The following is a 20,165-nucleotide window of genomic DNA, read 5'->3' on the forward strand; positions in this document are numbered from 1 at the left end:
CCCTATGGTTTCTCCTTTTTCTTCCTAACCTTTGGTCGAATGACTGGGGGGTGGAGCTAGAGGGGGAGCTATATGGACAGCTTTGCTCTGTGCTCTCTTTGCTACTTCCTGTAGGGAATGAGAATATCCCACAAGTAAAGGATGAATCCGTGGACTGGATACACCGCAAGAGAAAGTAATTTATCAGGTAAGCATAAATTCTGTTTTTTCTAGATAAAAAATCCACAACATGGAGCATCAGACTTGGGCAGCTTCTGCTATCAGCTAAGAAGAAAGAGGCAGAATTATTTTACAATACACTTAAAGTTGTACGAGCTGAGCAGATTGTACCTTTGTCTGCTGCCAGTTTTGAGAGGGGTTCTTATCAACGTGGATATGAGTACATTGTAAGGTATGGTACAACATTTATTAAAAATACTGCTGTACATTATTTTATTGTAACACATATATATACTATATATTTATATATATATATATATATATATACACACACATATATATATACACACACAAAACCTGGCACTCGCCAGCAGATACTCAGTAAAGTTTAAAAGCAAAACTGGGGGAAGTCGGTTACATTTGGAGCGAAAGGATCAAGCCCAGCACCCACAAAATGCATACTTTCAAACAAACCAACTGGGAACCTCCCAGGGTGACACAGGCTTTTGTAATCTGCCCTATGTAAATACAAAACACCGGAATGGACCACACTACATACTGGACAGGGTACACATCCTACGCCACTGTGAACTCCACAGCCCTGAACACTGACAGACAGCTGTACAGTTCCCAGCAACCCAGGCAGTTAACCCCTGGGCAGCCTGGGTGACAGGCCCGCAGGGAAGCATTACAAACATTATAAACACAACACACAGAAAACCTGGCACTCGCCAGCAGATACTTAGTAAAGTTTAAAAGCAAAACTGGGGGAAGTCAGTTACATTTGGCGCCAAAGGATCAAGCCCAGGACCATGTCAAGGTCTTCCCCTTCCTGGGACCCTAAACCAGCACCCACAAAATGCATACTTTCAAACAAACCATCTGGGAACCTCCCAGGGTGAAACAGGCTTACATACATACATAGGGTAGATTACAAAGCCTGTATCACCCTGGGAGGTTCCCAGTTGGTTTGTTTGAAAGTATGCATTTTGTGGGTGCTGGTTTAGGGTCCCAGGAAGGGGGAGATCTTGACGTGGTCCTGGGCTTGATCCTTTGGCGCCAAATGTAACTGACTTCCCCCAGTTTTGCTTTTAAACTTTACTGAGTATCTGCTGGCGAGTGCCAGGTGTTCTGCGTGTTGTGTTTATAATGTTTGTAATGCTGCCCTGCGGGCCTGTCACCCAGGCTGTTCAGGGGTTAACTGCCTGGGTTGCTGGGAACTGTGCAGCTGTCTGTCAGTGTTCAGGGCTGTGAAGTTAACAGTGGCTTAGGATGTGTACCCAGTCCAGTCTGTGAGTGCGGTCCATTCCGGTGATATATATATATATATATATATATATATATATATATATATATATATATATATAATCAAAGTGTATTGTGAAGTTGTTTTACTATACACAATTAAGCTTTTCATAGTACTATCTCAAAAGTGTTTACTGTTCCTTTATGTTCATCTGAACAAGCGCATATGCCAGTTATGTGAAGAACTAGCACAAAATACACAAACATTTGAGGACATTTTGTAGTTAGCTGTCTGTATACAAGTTTATATGTCAATATTATTGTAAGTAGATACTGAGATTGATGCATGTACTGGGATACATTACATGACTTTGTATTTATACATTTATTTATTTTTCTGGTTTAAGGTTGCACATGTTATGTGAACTGGAGCACAGTGTGAAAATGTTGCTTCAGCAGCCTGCTGGCAATCTTACCAAGGATCCTCTTAATTGGCCAGCTCGGTTAGAAATGACCCAGAATTCCTATAGAGCAAGAGAGCCCATCCTGGCACTACGCAGGGCTTTACTAACTCTCAACAACAGGTGACATTTCATCACTATTAATTTCCTAACTTGTTTTCATTTTATGAGGAAAAAAAGTGATTATAAAGTGTTGTTAAAGGGGCAGGCTAGTCCAAAACAAACTTTCATTATTCAGAAAGGGCATGTCATTTTAAACAATTTTTCAATTTACTTCTATCACCTATTTTGCTTTGTTCTTTTGGTATTCTTAGTTGAAAGCTAAATTTAGGAAGTTCATATGCTAATTTCTAAGCCCTTGAAGGCCGCCTCTTAGCTCAGGGCATTTTGACAGTTTATCACCACTAGAGGGTGTTAGTTCATGTGTTTCATATAGATAACAATGTGCTCACGCACGTGGAGTTACTTAGGAGTCAGTACTGATTGCTTAAAATGCAATTCTGTCAAAAGAACTGAAATAAGGGGCAGTTTGCAGAGACTTAGATTCAAGATAATCACAGAGGTAAAACGTGTATTAATATAACTATTGATTATGCAAAACTAGGCAATGGTTAATAAAGGGATTAAATAAATATTCTGGTGTAGACTGTCCCTTTAATTCTGTGAGCATATATTTTAGGAACTGATAGAATGTGACCTCTACTTTAGATTAACAAAATATGAAATGCTAATTTTAAAGGGACATAAAATTCAGTACAGGTAGCCCTCATTTTACCCCGGGGTTAGGTTCCAGAAGGAATTGTTGTAAATCGAAACCGTTGTAAATTGAAACCCAGTTTATAATGTAAGTCAATAGGAAGTGAGGGAGTTAGGTTCCAGGCCCCTCTCAAAATTGACATAAGTAACACCTAATACATTATTTTTAAAGCTTTGAAATGAAGACTTTAAATGGTAAACAGCATTATAAACCTAAAAATATACTGTAGATTGTATCATCATCAAACTAAGTTTAATAAACAAAAACATTTGCTAAACCGCACCTAATAAAATAACACACAAACACAGACTGTATCATCATCATCAATCTAAGTTTAATGAACAAAAACAAAATAATCACACAACAGACTGTATCATCATCAAACTAAGTTTAATGTAGAAAAACGTTTTTTTACTTCCTTTAAAAACGGCTCCATTGCTCAGGTCTGGTTATACACTGATTAGCCTGCCTGTGTTTAATCACACAACAGACTGTATCATCATCAAACTAAGTTTAATGAACAAAAACGTTTTTTACTTGCCTTTTTCTGCAAACAGTTCTCTGCATTGAGTCTGCAGCTAAGGGAAGTGGCTGCTAGATCTTGTTCCTTTGAAAACTGATCCATTGATCATGTCTGTCTTGCTTTTCTTTGCATGTGTTTGCTGCAACACAAGCGGACAGCTCCACCTACTGGCTATTTTAATGTATGCATGTGCTAATGCTTTCAATAGCAGTCAATGCTTTTCAATAGCAAAAAAAAGGGCGTTATTCTGAAACTGCGCAAATTGAACCGTCGTAAACCGAGGGCCACCTGTATTATGTTTTGGCTGTGAGACAGTGGCATACTATTTTAACACATTTTGCAGTATAATTTTTTTTTTAAAAGCTTTTTCATTTTTATTACTTTAAAGAAAAATAAAAGCTAAAGAACGTTATATTACAGTGTTACAATAGTATGCTGAAGTTATGCAGCTATAGTATTAACTTTTATGTCCCTTTAAAGGACATAGCTATCTAGGGGCCAGATTACAAGTGGAGTTTGCTTCTGTATTTGTTTTCATAATAATTATTTTTGGTGGCAAGAAAAATGTTCCTCCATTGAAATTAATAAGTTTAAATATGATTCCCAAGAGGAAGTGTAGGAGGGAAGGGATTGGGCTGAAAATCATAAAGAATGTTATACACATAAGCATTTCTTAAGAGATACCTCTTTGTCAGTTATTAGGTTTATTAGGGTTTTGGGCAAACATGCGCCTAGATTAAGAGTTCTGCGTTAGGGTTAAAAAGCAGCGTTAAGGGGCCCTAACGCTGCTTTTTAACGCCCGCTGGTCTTTCCGCGACTCCAGGCTACCGCAGATCCCCTTACGTCAATTGCGTATCCTATCTTTTCTATGGGATTTGCCTAATGCTGGTATTACGAGTCTTGGAAGAAGTGAGCGGTAGAGCCTCTACCGATAAGACTCCAACCGCAAAAAAAGTCTGTAGTTAAGAGTTTTATGGGCTAACGCGGGAACATAAAGCTCTTAACTACTGTGCTATAAAGTACACTAACACCTATGAACCCCTAAACCGAGGCCCCCCCACATTGCAAATCCTATAATAAATTTTTTTAACCCCTAATCTGCCGCTCCGGACACCGCCGCCACCTACATTATCCCTATGAACCCCTAATCTGCTGCCCCTAACATCGCTGCCACCTACCTACACTTATTAACCCCTAATCTGCCAACCGGACCGCGCCGCCACTATAATAAATGTATTAACCCCTAAACCGCCGCACTCCCGCCTCGCAAACACTATAATACATTTTATTAAACCCTAATCTGCCCTCCCTAACATCACCGCCACCTACCTACAATTATTAACCCCTAATCTCCCGCCCCCAACGTCGTCGCTACTATAATAAAGTTATTAACCCCTAAACCTAACCCTAACACCCCCCTAAGTTAAATATAATTTAAATTAATCTAAATAAATTTACTACAATTAAATAAATTATTTTTATTTAAAACTAAATACTTAACTATAAAATAAACCCTAATATAGATACAATATAACTAATAGTTACATTGTAACTATTTTAGGATTTATATTTATTTTACAGGCACCTTTGTATTTATTTTAACTAGGTACAATAGCTATTAAATAGTTAATAACTATTTAATAGCTACGTAGTTAAAATAATTACAAAATTACCTGTAAAATAAATCCTAACCTAAGTTACAAATACACCTAACTCTACACTATCAATAAATTAATTAAATAAATTACCTACAATTAGCTAAACTAAAATACAATTAAATAAACTAATCTATAATACAAAAAAACAAAACACTAAATTACAGAAAATAAAAAAAAATTATAAGAAGTTTAAACTAATTACACCTAATCTAAGCCCCCTAATAAAATAAAAAAGCCCCCCAAAATAATAAAATGCCCTACCCTATTCTAAATTACAAAGTAATCAGCTCTTTTACCAGCCCTTAAAAGGGCTTTTTACGGGGCATTGTCCCAAAGTAATCAGCTCTTTTACCTGTAAAAAAAATACAACCCCCCCCCAACATTAAAACCCATCACCCACATACCCCTACTTTAACCCACCCAAACCCCCCTTAAATAAACCTAACACTAACCCCCTGAAGATCTCCCTACCTTGAGTCGTCTTCACCCAGCCGAGCCGAATTCTTCATCCAAGTGGGGCAAGAAGAGGTCCTCCATCCGGTAGAAGTCTTCATCCAAGCGGGGCAAGAAGAGGTCCCCATCCGGTAGAAGTCTTCATCCAAGCGGGGCAGAAGAGGTCTTCCATCCAATTGAAGTGTTCTTCCAAGCGGCATCTTCTATCTTCATCCATCCGGAGCGGAGCGGCAGCATCCTGAAGACCTCCGACGCGGAACATCCATCCTGGCCAACGACTGAGCGATGAATGACGATTCCTTTAAAAGACGTCATCCAAGATGGCGTCCCTCAAATTCCGATTGGCTGATAGGATTCTATCAGCCAATCGGAATTAAGGTAGGAAAATTCTGATTGGCTGATTCAATCAGCCAATCAGATTGAAGTTCAATCCGATTGGCTGATCCAATCAGCCAATCAGATTGACCTCACATTCTATTGGCTGTTCCGATCAGCCAATAGGTTGATTGAATCAGCCAATCAGAATTTTCCTACCTTAATTCCGATTGGCTGATAGAATCCTATCAGCCAATCGGAATTCGAGGGACGCCATCTTGGATGACGTCATTTAAAGGAACCGTAATTCGTCGTTCAGGATGGATGTTCCGCGTCTGAGGTCTTCAGGATGCTGCCGCTCCGGATGGATGAAGATAGAAGATGCCGCTTGGATGAACTCTTCAATCGGATGGAAGACCTCCTCTGCCCTGCTTGGATGAAGACTTCTACCGGATGGAGGACCTCTTCTTGCCCCGCTTGGATGAAGACTTCTACCGGATGGAGGACCTCTTCTTGCTCCGCTTGGATGAAGAATTCGGCTCGGCTGGGTGAAGACGACTCAAGGTAGGGAGATCTTCAGGGGGTTAGTGTTAGGTTTATTTAAGGGGGGTTTGGGTTTGTTAGAGTAGGGGTATGTGGGTGGTGGGTTTTAATGTTGGGGGGTTGTATTTTTTTTTACAGGTAAAAGAGCTGATTACTTTGGGGCAATGCCCCTCAAAAAGCCCTTTTAAGAGCTGGTAAAAGAGCTGATTACTTTGTAATTTAGAATAGGGTAGGGCATTTTATTATTTTGGGGGGCTTTTTTATTTTATTAGGGAGCTTAGATTAGGTGTAATTAGTTTAAACTTCTTGTAATTTTTTTTTATTTTCTGTAATTTAGTGTTTTTGGTTTTTTTGTATTATAGATTAGTTTATTTAATTGTATTTTAGTTTAGCTAATTGTAGGTCATTTATTTAATTAATTTATTGATAGTGTAGTGTTAGGTGTATTTGTAAGTTAGGTTAGGATTTATTTTACAGGTAATTTTGTAATTATTTTAACTATGTAGCTATTAAATAGTTATTAACTATTTAATAGCTATTGTACCTAGTTAAAATAAATACAAAGTTGCCTGTAAAATAAATATAAATCCTAAAATAGCTACAATGTAACTATTAGTTATATTGTAGCTATATTAGGGTTTATTTTATAGGTATTTAGTTTTAAATAGGAATAATTTATTTAATTGTAGTAAATTTATTTAGCTTAATTTAAATTATATTTAACTTAGGGGGGTGTTAGGGTTAGACTTAGGTTTAGGGGTTAATAACTTTATTATAGTAGCGGCGACGTTGGGGCGGGAGATTAGGGGTTAATAATTGTAGGTAGGTGGCGGCGATGTTAGGGAGGGCAGATTAGGGGTTAATACAATTTATTATAGTGTTTGTGAGGTGGGAGTGCGGCGGTTTAGGGGTTAATACATTTATTATAGTGGCGGCGAGGTCCGGTCAGCAGATTAGGGGTTAGGTAGGTGGCGGCGACGTTGGGGGGGGGGGGCAGATTAGGGGGTAATAAATATAATATAGGTGTCGGCGATGTTAGGGGCAGCAGATTAGGGGTTCATAGCTATAATGTAGGTTGCGGCGGTGTCCGGAGCTGCAGATTAGGGGTTAATAACATTATGCAGGTGTCGGCGATAGCGGGGGCGGCAGATTAGGGGTTAATAAGTGTAAGATTAGGGGTGTTTAGACTCGGGGTTCATGTTAGGGCGTTAGGTGTAGACTTAGAGAGTGTTTCCCCATAGGAAACAATGGGGCTGCGTTAGCAGCTGAACGCTGCTTTTTTGCAGGTGTTAGTTTTTTTTTCAGCCAGCTCAGCCCCATTGTTTCCTATGGGGATATCGTGCACAAGCACGTTTTTCCAGCTTACCGCTACCGTAAGCAGCGCTGGTATTGAGGGTTGAAGTGGAGCTAAATTATGCTCAATGCTCCCTTTTCTGAGGCTAACGCAGCCATTCAGAAAACTCGTAATACCAGTGTTGGCTTAAGGGTGCGGGAAAAAAAGGAGCGTTAGCACCGCTGGTCTTTACCGACAAAACTCTAAATCTAGGCGTAAGAGATAGCATTTTAACAAATGTAACAATCTGATGTGTATGTATATAACTTTTGTTAAGCTTGTGTGGCTTCTCATCTCACTGTCCACCAGGGAGTAATCAGTATTTAAAGGGACATTAAACCCAAAACATTTCTTTCTTGATTCAGATAAAGAATACAATTTTAAACAACATTCCAATTTACTTCTATTATCTAATTTGCTTCATTATTTAGATATAATTTGTTAAAGAAATAGCAATGCACATGGGTGAGCCAAGCACACGAGGAATCTATGTGCAGCCACCAATCAGCAGCTACTGAGCCTATCTAGATATGCTTTTCAGAAAAGTATATCAAGAGAATGAAGCAAATTAGATAATAGAAGTAAATTGGAATGTTGTTTAAAATTATATTTTCTATCTGAATCATGAAAGAGATGTTTTGGGTTTAATTTCCCTTTAAGAACCAGTTGTACACAAATTTGTACTTCCTGTTAGCTTTAAACGGAAAGCAACTTTTAAGATTTTTGAAGGCAAAATAAAAGAAAATGTTTAAATAGTGTTTTTTTTCCATATGCATAATATACATATTTAAATGTTTTTTGTCCATTGAAGAACTGAGGGTCACTTGGGGTTTGTCTCACATATTATTTGTATGCACATAAATGTGCAGATTCTAGGTAAGTGTCTTACATGATAATGTGACTGGGTGACAATCAGTGTTGAAGATTTATTATTAGTTTTGTAACCCTGCAACTATCATCAACGAGGATTTCAGGATGCTCAGTTGCTTATGTTAAACACATAGCTTTGCAGTTTCGCTTGTGATAAAATGACATACACTAAATTAAAGTATGTAATGGCCTTTAACTCTTATACTTTATATTTCTTTTATTGGTTGGAGCTGCATAAATAATTTGCAGCAGGTAGAAGACTGAGTGAGAGACATATGTCCAACAAGTGATGTTGGTGTGCAGAAACAGATGCCATACCAGCAGACTTACAGTTTAGTTCGTGGACTGCACATAATATTTGTTTAACAATTGGCTCATCACTGTATATTTAATATAAGTTTTAGACTTAATATCACTTTGCTTGTAAATGAGAAAAGGTTTCTGCATGTTACATTATCTTCTACTTTCTGGATGTTCTTCTATATGTGCTGCAACTGGTTTTGAAATTACTCCTTAGAATCCATGTGGTGTCACAGGGTAGCTGATAGACATTGACCTTAAGTAAACGCACGCAAATCTCCTCCATTATTATTATTATTATTATTTTTTCTTTTGGGCCTTGCTTGTTATTGTGTTTTCTTTTTGTGTTTTCCATTGATCTCTTTCCTTAAGGATTAATTAACTCTAAATAAAAGAAAATTGCCGATTCAGCATAGAAGGAACAAGTCCTCTTTTCAAAGAGAAAGTCAGTCTTTCATTCTTTCAGTAGACTTTTTGCTCAAATAGTTTTCTATCTTTGAAGAAGAAAAAAAGACTTTTTATTTTATATATAATATGAAATTCACAATGGATCAGAACTTAAAGGGACAGTCAACACCAGAATTTTTGTTGTTTTAAAAGATAATCCCTTAATTACCAATTTCCCAGTTTTGCATAACCAACACAGTTATAATTATACACATTTTACCTCTGTAATTACCTTGTATCTAAGCCTCAGCAGACTTCCCCCTTATTTCAGTTCTTTTGACAGACATGCATTTTAGCCAATCATAGCTGTCTCCATGGTAAATTCACGTGCATGAGCTCAATGTTATCTATATGAAACACGTGAACTAATGCCCACTCGTGGTGAAAAACTATCAAAATGCATTTAGATTAGAGGCGGCCTTCAAGGTCTAAGAAATTAGCATATGAACCTCCTAGGTTTAGCTTTCAACTAAGAATACCAAGAGAGTTTAGCAAAATTGGTGATAAAAGTAAATTGGAAAGTTGTTTAAAATTACATGCCCTATTTGAAACATGAAAGTTTTTTTTTTTGGACTTGACTGTCCCTTTAAAGGGATACTGAACCCAATTTTTTCTTTCATGATTCAGATAAAGCATGCAATTTTCTAATTTACTCCTATTATCAATTTTTATTCGTTCTCTTGGTATCTTTATTTCTTTTTTAAGACACGATGAGTCCACGGATCATTTTAATTACTAATGGGATATTCACCTCCTGGTCAGCAGGAGGAGGCAAAGAGCACCACAGCAGAGCTTTTTAAATAGCTCCTCACTTCCCTCCCACCCCAGTCATTCTCTTTGCCTATGTTAGTGATAGGAAGAGGTAAAGTTAGGTGTTAGAAAAGATTCTTCAATCAAGAGTTTATTATTTTTAAAGTAGTACAAGATTGTGCTGCTTTGTTCTGGGGTGTAGCCGTAGTCCATATCAGTCTCTTCAGTAGCGCTTTGGTGGCTTTAGAGCAATGGGAACTTTTGGGACATAATTCTCACTGCGCCTCCCATGTTTCTTGCTGCCCTATTTCCGTTAGTCTGAGGTAAAGCATTGACTCAGAACTTTATTCTTCTCAGGTCCTTGTGAGGGAGAGGACCTCTCAAGCCTGGAAGCTGCCTTGCTGCCTGGCAGAATGATAAGGTAAGTGCTGACTTAATTTTTCTGGGGGAAAAGACGGTCTCAGAAAAAAGTTGGGCACTTTTATTTCCTATGGAAAAGGTCTATATGCTATCCTAGTGCATTATATATGATCATTTAGGGCAGCACTGGCAGGCAGTGGGGGCCGAGGAGTCAGGCTCAATGTGTACTCTGTCAGTTTTACAACAGAGTTTTCATGGCCTTAAGATGTCGACTAACATGTTAGCAACACGCCCACGATGGGCGGGCCTAGTGTTGGCTCTAATATTAGGTCCTGCGCATATTACGTCTGTTAAGAGTAAATCTAATCTTCCGGGGGTTTTTTGTTAATACAACGGATTTATGACTGCAGCTTCTGCCGAAATTACTAGATGGGTTCCGGTTGGCATAGCGCTTTAATTTAATGCGACAAGGTGTCAGTCGCAACAGCTAGTAGTGTTAAAGCTGTTTGATGAGTGTTAAGATCTGTTTGGTTCTTAGACTGTAAGCATGTTTCAGATATTAAAACTGGTCCGTTTCTTGCTGCCAAAAGAAATAAAGCAGTTTTCTATTTATTAAGGAAATCGAGGGTTTTCAAAGCGTGATTTTTCTCTGCAAGATGTGGGGGAAAATGCTTGTTGTCTGTGATTGCTCACAAAAGAACTGTTTTTGCTTAGCAAACGAAATAACGCAGTTTCTTTTTAACATTTAAAGAAACACTAACGTTAATTTTTCTGTATGAAGGTTTAGAAAAATGGTTTTTACTTATGTCAGACATCAGTCATCTGTTTTCTGTTTGCTCAAGAAATAAAGCAGTTTCCTTTTATCATTTAAAGAGACAGTAACGTTATTTTTTCTGCATACGTTTTAAAAAAAAAAATTCTGTTTGTCTGTCATAGCTTACAGGTAGCTGTTGTCCTTTTGATTATATAGTCCGCCAGTCATTTTCTTTCCCTCAGGTTTTGAGAGAACACAAAATTTCTAGGCCTTTGCGCCAATATTGTTAATTAAACAGTTTTTCTCTTTAAAGGTCCCAAAAACTTTTTATTAATACAGTGCCATGCCTTTCCTCCCAATTCCCTTGCTACAGGGAGAGCGTTAGAGGAAATGTTAAAAAATCAGTGTGTAGGTTTTCTGTTCTGACTATATCTATTCTGAATTTTCCTCTCATAAAAAGGGGAGGATATTTTGGTATTGCCTGAGGGTAAGAGATCAAGAGATTCAGTCAGTGTAATTCCTTCCTCTGATGCTGATGATGTATTCATCAGATTTAGCTAGAGTTCCTCTGTTTACTACTTAAAGGAGGTTTTAGCTACCCTGGACGACTCTGACACTACGGTCATAGTCAATCCAAGACAATTTCTGTAGCGTTACCTTCATGGCGGAAGTTTTTCTTGTACCAGATAGGACTACAGTGATTATTACTAAGGCATAACTATTCCCTATAGTTATAGCTACTATTCCCAGAGAGAATAGTTGTTCCTTTCAGGATACTATGGTTAGAGGGGTCACTCAGGGGTTGCAATTTCCTCCTGAGGTTGGTATTGCTACTATTGTTAGTGTTGCAGCATTTGGGATGTGTTGTCTGATTCTATCCGGACAGACACTCCCCTCGGAGACTATTCCAACAGTAAGTTGGCTATTTCTTTTATTACAGAGCTTCCCTTCAGGTTATTAGGCTGATAACTAAAATTTCAGGCTTTCCCATAGTGGCCCACAGAGCATTATGATTAAAATATTGATCTGCGACTGTGTCACCTAAGTCCAAACTTTTGGCGATCCTTACTAAGGAGAGTCCTTGTTGGGGACCTGTTTTGGCGGAGCCGGTTTCTTACCTTACGGGAGAACATTTTCTCCCTCAGGATAGGAGAAATAAAGATAAAGGACGTCAGTATATTTAAGGAGATCCAGCCAGTCTTGGAATAAAGGAAAACAATCCAAGAAGCCTGTTCGTGATTCCATAACAGCATGAAGGGCATGCCCCCGATCCGGGACTGGATCTAGTAGGGGGCAGACTTTCCTTTTTTGTTGAGGCCTGGGTTCGGGATGTTCAGGATCCCTGGACAATAGAAATAGTGTCTCAGGGATACAAACTGGAGTTCAAAGTTTTTCCTCCCTGAGGCAGATTTCTACTTTCAAGATTATCTGCAGACCAGACAAAGAAAGAGGCGTTCTTACACTGCGTAGGAGACCTTTCCGCCCTGGGAGTGATTGTTCCCGTTCCAATTCTGGAGCAGGGTCTGGGGTTTTATTCCAATCTGTTTGTGGTTCCCAAAAAAGGAGGGAACCTTCAGGCCATTTTTAGACCTCAAGAGTCTAAACAAATTTCTCAGGGTACCGTCCTTCTAGATGGAAATAATTAGTTCCATTCTCTCATTGATCCAAGAGAGTCAATTTATGACAACAGTGGATTTAAAGGACGCATATCTACATGTTCCCATTCACAGGGATCATCACAAGTTCTTAAGGTTTGCCTTTCTGGACAAACACTTCCAGTTTGTGGCTCTTCCTTTCGGTCTTGCCACAGCCCCCAGAATCTTCTCAAAAGTTCTAGGATCTCTGTTGGCAGTGTTTCGATCAAACGGCATTGCAATAGCGCCTTATCTGGACGACATTCTAGTTCAGGCGCCATCCTTTCAGCTAGCAAGATCCCGCACGGACTTGGTATTGTCATTTCTACGATCTCACAGGGGAAGGTAAATTTAGAAAAGAGTTCCTTAGTTTCAAATACAAGGGTAACTTTCTTAGAAACCATAATAGACTCCCCGTCTATGAAGATTTTTCTAACAGATGTCAGGAAATTAAAGATTGTCGATACTTGTCTAGCCCTTCAGTCCACTCCTTGACCATCAGTGGCTCAGTGCATGGAGTTAATCGGACTGATGGTAGCGACAATGGACATCATCCCGTTTGCTCGCTTCCATTTCAGAGCTCTACAGTTGAAAATGCTGAGGCAATGGAACGGAGATTATACGGACTTGAGTAATTGCTCAAATCAAACAGAAAAGGGCCTTGGTGATCCTCATAGCACCGGCCTGGCCTCGCAGGATTTGGTATGCAGATGTGGTGGAGATGACATCTCTACCACCTTGGAGACTTTGGTTGAAGAAGCACCTTCTGATTCAGGGGCCCTTCCTTCACCCAAATCTAGTTTCTCTGAAGCTGACTGCTTGGAGATTGAGCGCTTAATTTTATCTCAGCTGGGGTTTTCTGACTCGGTCATAGAGACCATGATTCAGGCTCGTAAGCCTGTTACTAGAGGGATTTACTATAAGTTTTAGCGTAAATCTCTCTATTGGTGGGTATCCATGGGCTACTCATGGATTAGAGATAGGATTCTAGAATTTTGTCCTCTCTCCAAGAGGGTTTGGAGAAAGGTTTATCGACGAGTTCACTAAAGGGGTAAATCTCGGCCTTATCTATTTTGTTACACAAACGTCTGGCAGATGTTCCAGATGTACATTCGTTCTGTCAGGCCTTAGTCAGGATCAGGCCTGTGTTCAAACCAGTTACTCCTCCATGGAGTCTGAACTTAGTTCTCAAAGTTCTTCAAAGTGCTCAGTTTGAGCCTATGCATTCCTTAGATATTAAGTTGTTATCTTTGAAAGTTTTATTTCTTGTTGCTATTTCTTCTGCTTGGAGAGTGTCAGAGCTCTCGGCATTTCAGTATGAGTCTCCTTATCTTATTTTCCATTCAGATAAGGTAGTATTACGTACTAAAGTAGGATTTCTTCGTAAGGTTGTTTCTGATCAGAACATTAATCAGGAGATTGTTGTTCCTTCCTTGTGTTCTAATCCTCCTCAGAAGGAAAGACTTCTGCAAAATTTGGACATGGTCCGTGCTTTAAAGTTCTTCGTGCAGGCGACTAAGGACTTTCGTCAGTCTTCTTCTTTGTGTGTGGTTTTCTCAGGAAAACGCAAGGGACAGAAAGCTACGGCTACTTCTCTTTCTTTTTGGCTGAATGGTATCATACATTTTGCATATGAGACTGCTGGACAGCAGCTTCTCGATAGAGTTACGGCTCATTCCACGAGGGCTGTTGCTTCCTCATGGGCGTTCAAAAATGAAGCTTCTGTGGAACAGATTTGCATGGCTGCAACTTGGTCCTCTCTTCACACTTTTTCAAAGTTCTACAAATTTGACACTTTTGCCTCGGCTGAGGCCGCTTTTGGGAGAAAGGTTCTTCAAGCAGTGGTGCCTTCCGTTTAGGTTCCCTGTCTTGTCCCTCCCGTATCATCTATGTACTCTAGCTTGGGTATTGAATCCCATTAGTAATTAAGATGATCCGTGGACTCATCGTGTCTTAAAAAAGAAAAGAAAATTTATGCTTACCTGATAAATGTATTTCTTTTTTGACACAATGAGTCCACGGCCTGCCCTGTTCTTTTAGACAGGTTATGGGTTATTGTAATCTTCAGACACCTCTTCCCCTTGGCTTTTTCTTTCTCTTCCTAACTTCGGTCGAATGACTGGAGTGGGAGGGAAGGGAGAAGCTATTTAACAGCTCTGCTGTGATGCTCTTTGCTGCCTCCTGCTGACCAGGAGGTGAATATCCTATTAGTAATTAAGATGATCCGTGGACTCATCGTGTCAAAAAAGAAATACATTTATCAGGTAAGCATAAATTTTCTTTGAAAAAGCAGGAATGTTAGCTTACAATCCAGCCCATCTTTGGTTCAGCACCTGGGTAGTGCTTGCGGATTGATTACTAAATGTAGCCACCAATCAGCAAGCGCTATCCATGGTGCTGAACCAATAATGGGATGGCTCCTATGCTTACATCCCTGCGTTTTCAAGTAAAGATACCAAGAGAATGAAGAAAAAATGATAAGAAGAGTAAATTAGGAAGTTGCTTAAAATTGCATGCTCTATTCGAATCATAGAAGAAAAAAATTTGGTTCAGTATCCCTTTAATATTGTACTCAAAGAGTTAGGAATCAACACTTATTTATTTTTGCTAATTGGTTCTGTAATGCAGGCGTGATAACATTGATATGGTGGGTGAGTGCTGGCTTCAGAGTGCCAGAGTTGCTCGTAAAGCAGGACATCACCAGACAGCATTCAATTCTCTTCTCAATGCTGGAGAAACCAGACTATCAGAACTCAATATCGAACGTGCAAAATGGCTGTGGTCCAAGGTAAGTACGATGTTAAATATCAAGAGGTAATAGTTGGTTTATGTTTTTGTAACTGGTTAATATTTTATTTACTTTTATTGTAGTGCCATTCTTTTATTTTGCAGCAGTTGTCCAGGTATAGTTAAAGGGACATCAAACCCAACATTTTTCTTTCATTATTCAGATAGAGAATACAATTTTAAACAACTTTCTAATTTACTTCTATTATCTAATTTGCTTAATTCTCTTGATATTCTTGCCTGAAAAACATATCTAGATAGGCTCAGTAGCTGCTGATTGGTGGCTGCACATAGATGCCTTGTGTGATTGGCTGACCCATGTGCATTGCTATTTCTTCAACAAAGGATATCTAAAGAAAGAAGCAAATTAGATAATAGATGTAAATTGGAATGTTGTTTAAAATTGTTTTCTCTGTCTGAATCATGAAAGAAAATTTTGGGGTTTAATGTCCCTTTAAAGGGACAGTCTACTCCAGAAGTTTAAAAAGATACATAATACCTTTATTCCCAGTTTTGCATAACTAACTGTTCTATTAATACACTTTCTTTCATGTAATTGGCAAGAGTCCATGAGCTAGTGACATATGGGATATACAATCCTACCAGGAGGGGCAAAGTTTCCCAAACCTCAAAATGCCTATAAATACACCCCTCACCACACCCACAATTCGGTTTTACAAACTTTGCCTCCTATGGAGGTGGTGAAGTAAGTTTGTGCTAAGATTTCTACGTTGATATGCGCTTCTCAGCATTGTTGAAGCCCAATTCCTCTCAGAGTACAGCGAATGTCAGAGGGACGTGAAGGGAGTATCACTTATTTGAATACGATGATTTCCCTAACGGGGGTCTATTTCATAGGTTCTCTGTTATCGGTCGTAGAGATTCATCTCCTACCTCCCTTTTCAGATCGACAATATACTCTCAATTTACCATTACCTCTACTAATAACTGTTTTAGTACTGGTTTGGCTATCTGCTATATGTGGATGGGTGTTTTTTGGTAAGTATGTTTTCATTACTTAAGACACTCTCAGCTATGGTTTGGCACTTTATGCATTTATATAAAGTTCTAAATATATGTATTGTACTTATATTTGCCATGAGTCAGGTTCATGTATTTCCTTCTGCAGACTGTCAGTTTCATATTTGGGAATGTAAACATTTTTAAGAAATTTATTTCTTACCTGGGGTTTAGTCTTTTTTCAATTGACTACTTCTTGTAATTGCGGGTATTAGGCCCGCGGGTGCGTCAAATGCTAAACTTTATTGTGTCATTCTTTGCGCGGAAAAAATTTTGGCACGAAAAAGTACGTTTATGACGCAACTTCGTCATTTCCGGCGTCATACGTGACACCGAGACCTTTCACACAGCGGCGTCATTAGTGACACAAGTGTGTCATTTCCGGTCATTTTTGGCGCCAAAAAACACTTTACGTTACGTTGTGCGTCATACTTTTTTTTCATTATTTCAATACCCCTTGTTTGTTTGCCTCTTGCTTTTTTCTTTCAGAGGCCTATGCTATTGCATTTTTTCCCATTCCTGAAACTGTCATATAAGGAAATAGATAATTTTGCTTTATATGTTGTTTTTTTCTCTTACATTGTGCAAGATGTCCCAATCTGTTCCTGCCTCAGAAGTTTCTGCTGGAACATTGCTGCCTGACATCGGTTCTACCAAAGCTAAGTGCATTTGTTGTAAAGTTGTAGAAATTATTCCACCGAATGTCATTTGTAATAGTTGTCATGATAAACTTTTACATACAGATAGTGTTTCCATCAGTAATAGTACATTGCCAGTTGCAGTTCCTTCAACTTCTAATGTGCATGATATACCTGTAAATTTTAAAGAATTTGTTTCTGATTCTATTATGAAGGCTTTCTGCATTTCCACCTTCTAATAAACGTAAAAGGTCTTTTAAAAACTTCTCATTTAGCTGATGAAATTTCAAATGACCAACAACATAATAATTCATCCTCTTCTGATGAGGATCTATCTGAAACAGAAGATCCTTCCTCAGACATTGACACCGACAAATCTACTTATTTATTTAAAATAGAGTATATGTGTTCTTTATTAAAAGAAGTGTTAATTACTTTGGATATTGAGGTAACCAGTCCTATTGACGTTCAGTCTAATAAACGTTTAAATGCTGTTTTTAAACCTCCTGTGGTTTCCCCAGGGGTTTTTCCATTCTTGAGGCTATTTCTGATATGATTTCTAGGGAATGGAATAAGCCAGGTACTTCTTTTATTCCTTCTTCAAGGTTTAAAAAATTGTATCCTTTACCAGAAAAACCTATAGAGTTTTGGGGGAAAATCCCCAAAGTTGATGGGGCTATTTCTACTCTTGCTAAACGTACCACTATTCCTATGGAAGATAGCACTTCCTTTAAGGATCCTTTAGATAGGAAGCTTGAATCTTATCTAAGGAAGGCCTATTTATATTCAGGTCATCTTCTCAGACCTGCTATTTCTTTGGCTGATGTTACGGCTGCATCAACTTTCTGGTTGGAAAATTTAGCACAACACGAATTGGATTCTGACATATCTAGCGTTGTTCGCTTACTGCAACATGCTAATCATTTTATTTGTGATGCCATTTTTGATATTATCAAAATTGATGTTAGATCCATGTCTTTAGCTGTTTTAGCTAGAAGAGCTTTGTGGCTTAAATCCTGGAATGCTGATATGACATCTAAATCTAGATTACTATCTCTTTCTTTCCAAGGTAATAATTTATTTTGTTCTCAGTTGGATTCTATTATTTCAACTATCACTGGTGGAAAAGGAGTTTTTTTGCCTCAGGATAAAAAAAACCTAAGGGTAAATCTAAGGCTTCTAACCATTTTCGTTCCTTTCTTCAGAATAAAGAACAAAAACTCAATCCTTCCCCCAAGGAATCTGCTTCCAATTGGAAGCCTTCCTCAAATTGGAATAAATCCAAGCCATTTAGGAAACCAAAGTCAGCCCCTAAATCCGCATGAAGGTGCGGCCCTCATGCCAGCTCAGCTGGTAGGTGGCAGATTAAGATTTTTCAAGGATTTTTGGATAAAATCTGTCCAAAATCTTTGGATTCAGAGCATTGTCTCTCAAGGGTATCGAATAGGATTCAAAGTAAGACCTCCTGTGAGAAGATTTTTTCTCTCACGCATCCCTGTAAATCCAGTAAAAGCTCAGGCTTTTCTGAAGTGTGTTTCAGATCTGGAGTCTTCAGGGGTAATCATGCCAGTTCCTCCTCAGGAACAAGGTTTGGGGTTTTATTCAAACCTATTCATTGTACCGAAGAAAGAAAATTTATTCAGACCAGTTCTGGATCTAAAAATTTTTAATCGTTATGTAAGAGTACCAACTTTCAAGATGGTGACTTTAAGGACTATTCTGCCTTTTGTTCAGCAGGACATTATATGTCCACAATAGACTTGTAGGATGCAAACCTTCATATTCCGATTCATCCAGAACACTTTCAGTTTCTGAGATTCTCTTTTCTAGACAAGCATTACCAATTTGTTGCTCTTCCATTTGGCCTAGCAACAGCTCCAAGAATCTTTTCAAAGGTTCTGGGTGCCCTACTATCTGTAATCAGAGAACAGGGTATTGCGGTGTTTCCTTATTTGGACGATATCTTGGTACTAGCTCAGTCTTTTCATACTGCAGAATCTCACACGAATCAACTAGTGTTGTTTCTTCGGAAACATGGTTGGAGGATCAATTTACCAAAAAGTTTCTTGATTCCTCAGACAAGGGTCACCTTTTTAGGTTTCCAGATAGATTCAGTGTCCATGACTCTGTCTCTAACAGACAAGAGACGTTTAAAATTGGTCGCAGCATGCCGGCTCCTTCAGTCTCAGTCATTCCCTTCAGTGGCTATGTGCATGGAAGTTTTAGGTCTCATGACTGCAGCATCGGACGCAATCCCCTTTGCTCGTTTTCACATGAGACCTCTACAGCTTTGCATGCTGAATCAATGGTGCAGGGATTATACAAAGATATCACAATTAATAGCCTTGAATCCCATTGTACGACACTCTCTGACATGGTGGATAGATCACCATCGTTTGGTTCAAGGGGCTTCTTTTGTTCGCCCAACCTGGACTGTGATCACAACAGATGCGAGTCTTTCAGGTTGGGGAGCTGTTTGGGGATCTCTGACAGCACAAGGGGTTTGGAAATCTCGAAAGGCGAGATTACCAATAAATATTTTAGAACTCCGTGCAATTCTCAGGGCTCTTCAGTTCTGGCCTCTGCTAAAGAGAGAACCGTTCATTTGTTTTCAGACTGACAATATCACAACTGTGGCTTATGTCAATCATCAGGGTGGGACTCACAGTCCTCAAGCTATGAAAGAAGTATCTCGGATACTGCCTGGGCGGAATGCAGCTCCTGTCGAATCTCTGCGGTGCATATCCCAGGCGTAGACAATTGGGAGGCGGATTATCTCAGCCGCCAGACTTTACATCCAGGGGAGTGGTCTCTCCATCCAGATGTGTTTTCTCAGATTGTTCAGATGTGGGGGCTTTCAGAGATAGATCTCATGGCCTCTCATCTAAACAAGAAACTTCCCAGATACCTGTCCAGGTCCAGGGATGTTCAGGTGGAAGCAGTGGATGCGCTGACACTTCCTTGGGGTTATCAACCTGCTTACATCTTCCCGCCTCTAGTTCTCCTTCCAAGAGTGATCTCCAAAATCATCATGGAACAGTCTTTTGTGTTGCTGGTGACTCCAGCATGGACACACAGGTTTTGGTATGCGGATCTGGTTCGCATGTCCAGTTGCCCGCCTTGGCCACTTCCGTTACGGCCGGACCTACTATCTCAAG

The 20,165-nt window shown here is 39.1% G+C and overlaps 1 protein-coding gene across 1 annotated transcript in view; it reads left to right on the plus strand.

Moving 5' to 3' along the window:
• Positions 1-20,165, plus strand: part of ATR (ATR serine/threonine kinase) — a 455,512-nt gene that overhangs the window by 267,842 nt on the left and 167,505 nt on the right. The window contains exons 33-35 of the mRNA XM_053711664.1: positions 214-391; positions 1,812-1,988; positions 15,191-15,350. Of these exons, the coding sequence (XP_053567639.1) occupies positions 214-391; positions 1,812-1,988; positions 15,191-15,350 (515 nt within the window). The remainder of the gene's footprint in view (positions 1-213; positions 392-1,811; positions 1,989-15,190; positions 15,351-20,165) is intronic.

The sequence above is a fragment of the Bombina bombina genome, chromosome 4 (assembly GCF_027579735.1).
Source record: "Bombina bombina isolate aBomBom1 chromosome 4, aBomBom1.pri, whole genome shotgun sequence".
Taxonomy (NCBI): domain Eukaryota; kingdom Metazoa; phylum Chordata; class Amphibia; order Anura; family Bombinatoridae; genus Bombina; species Bombina bombina.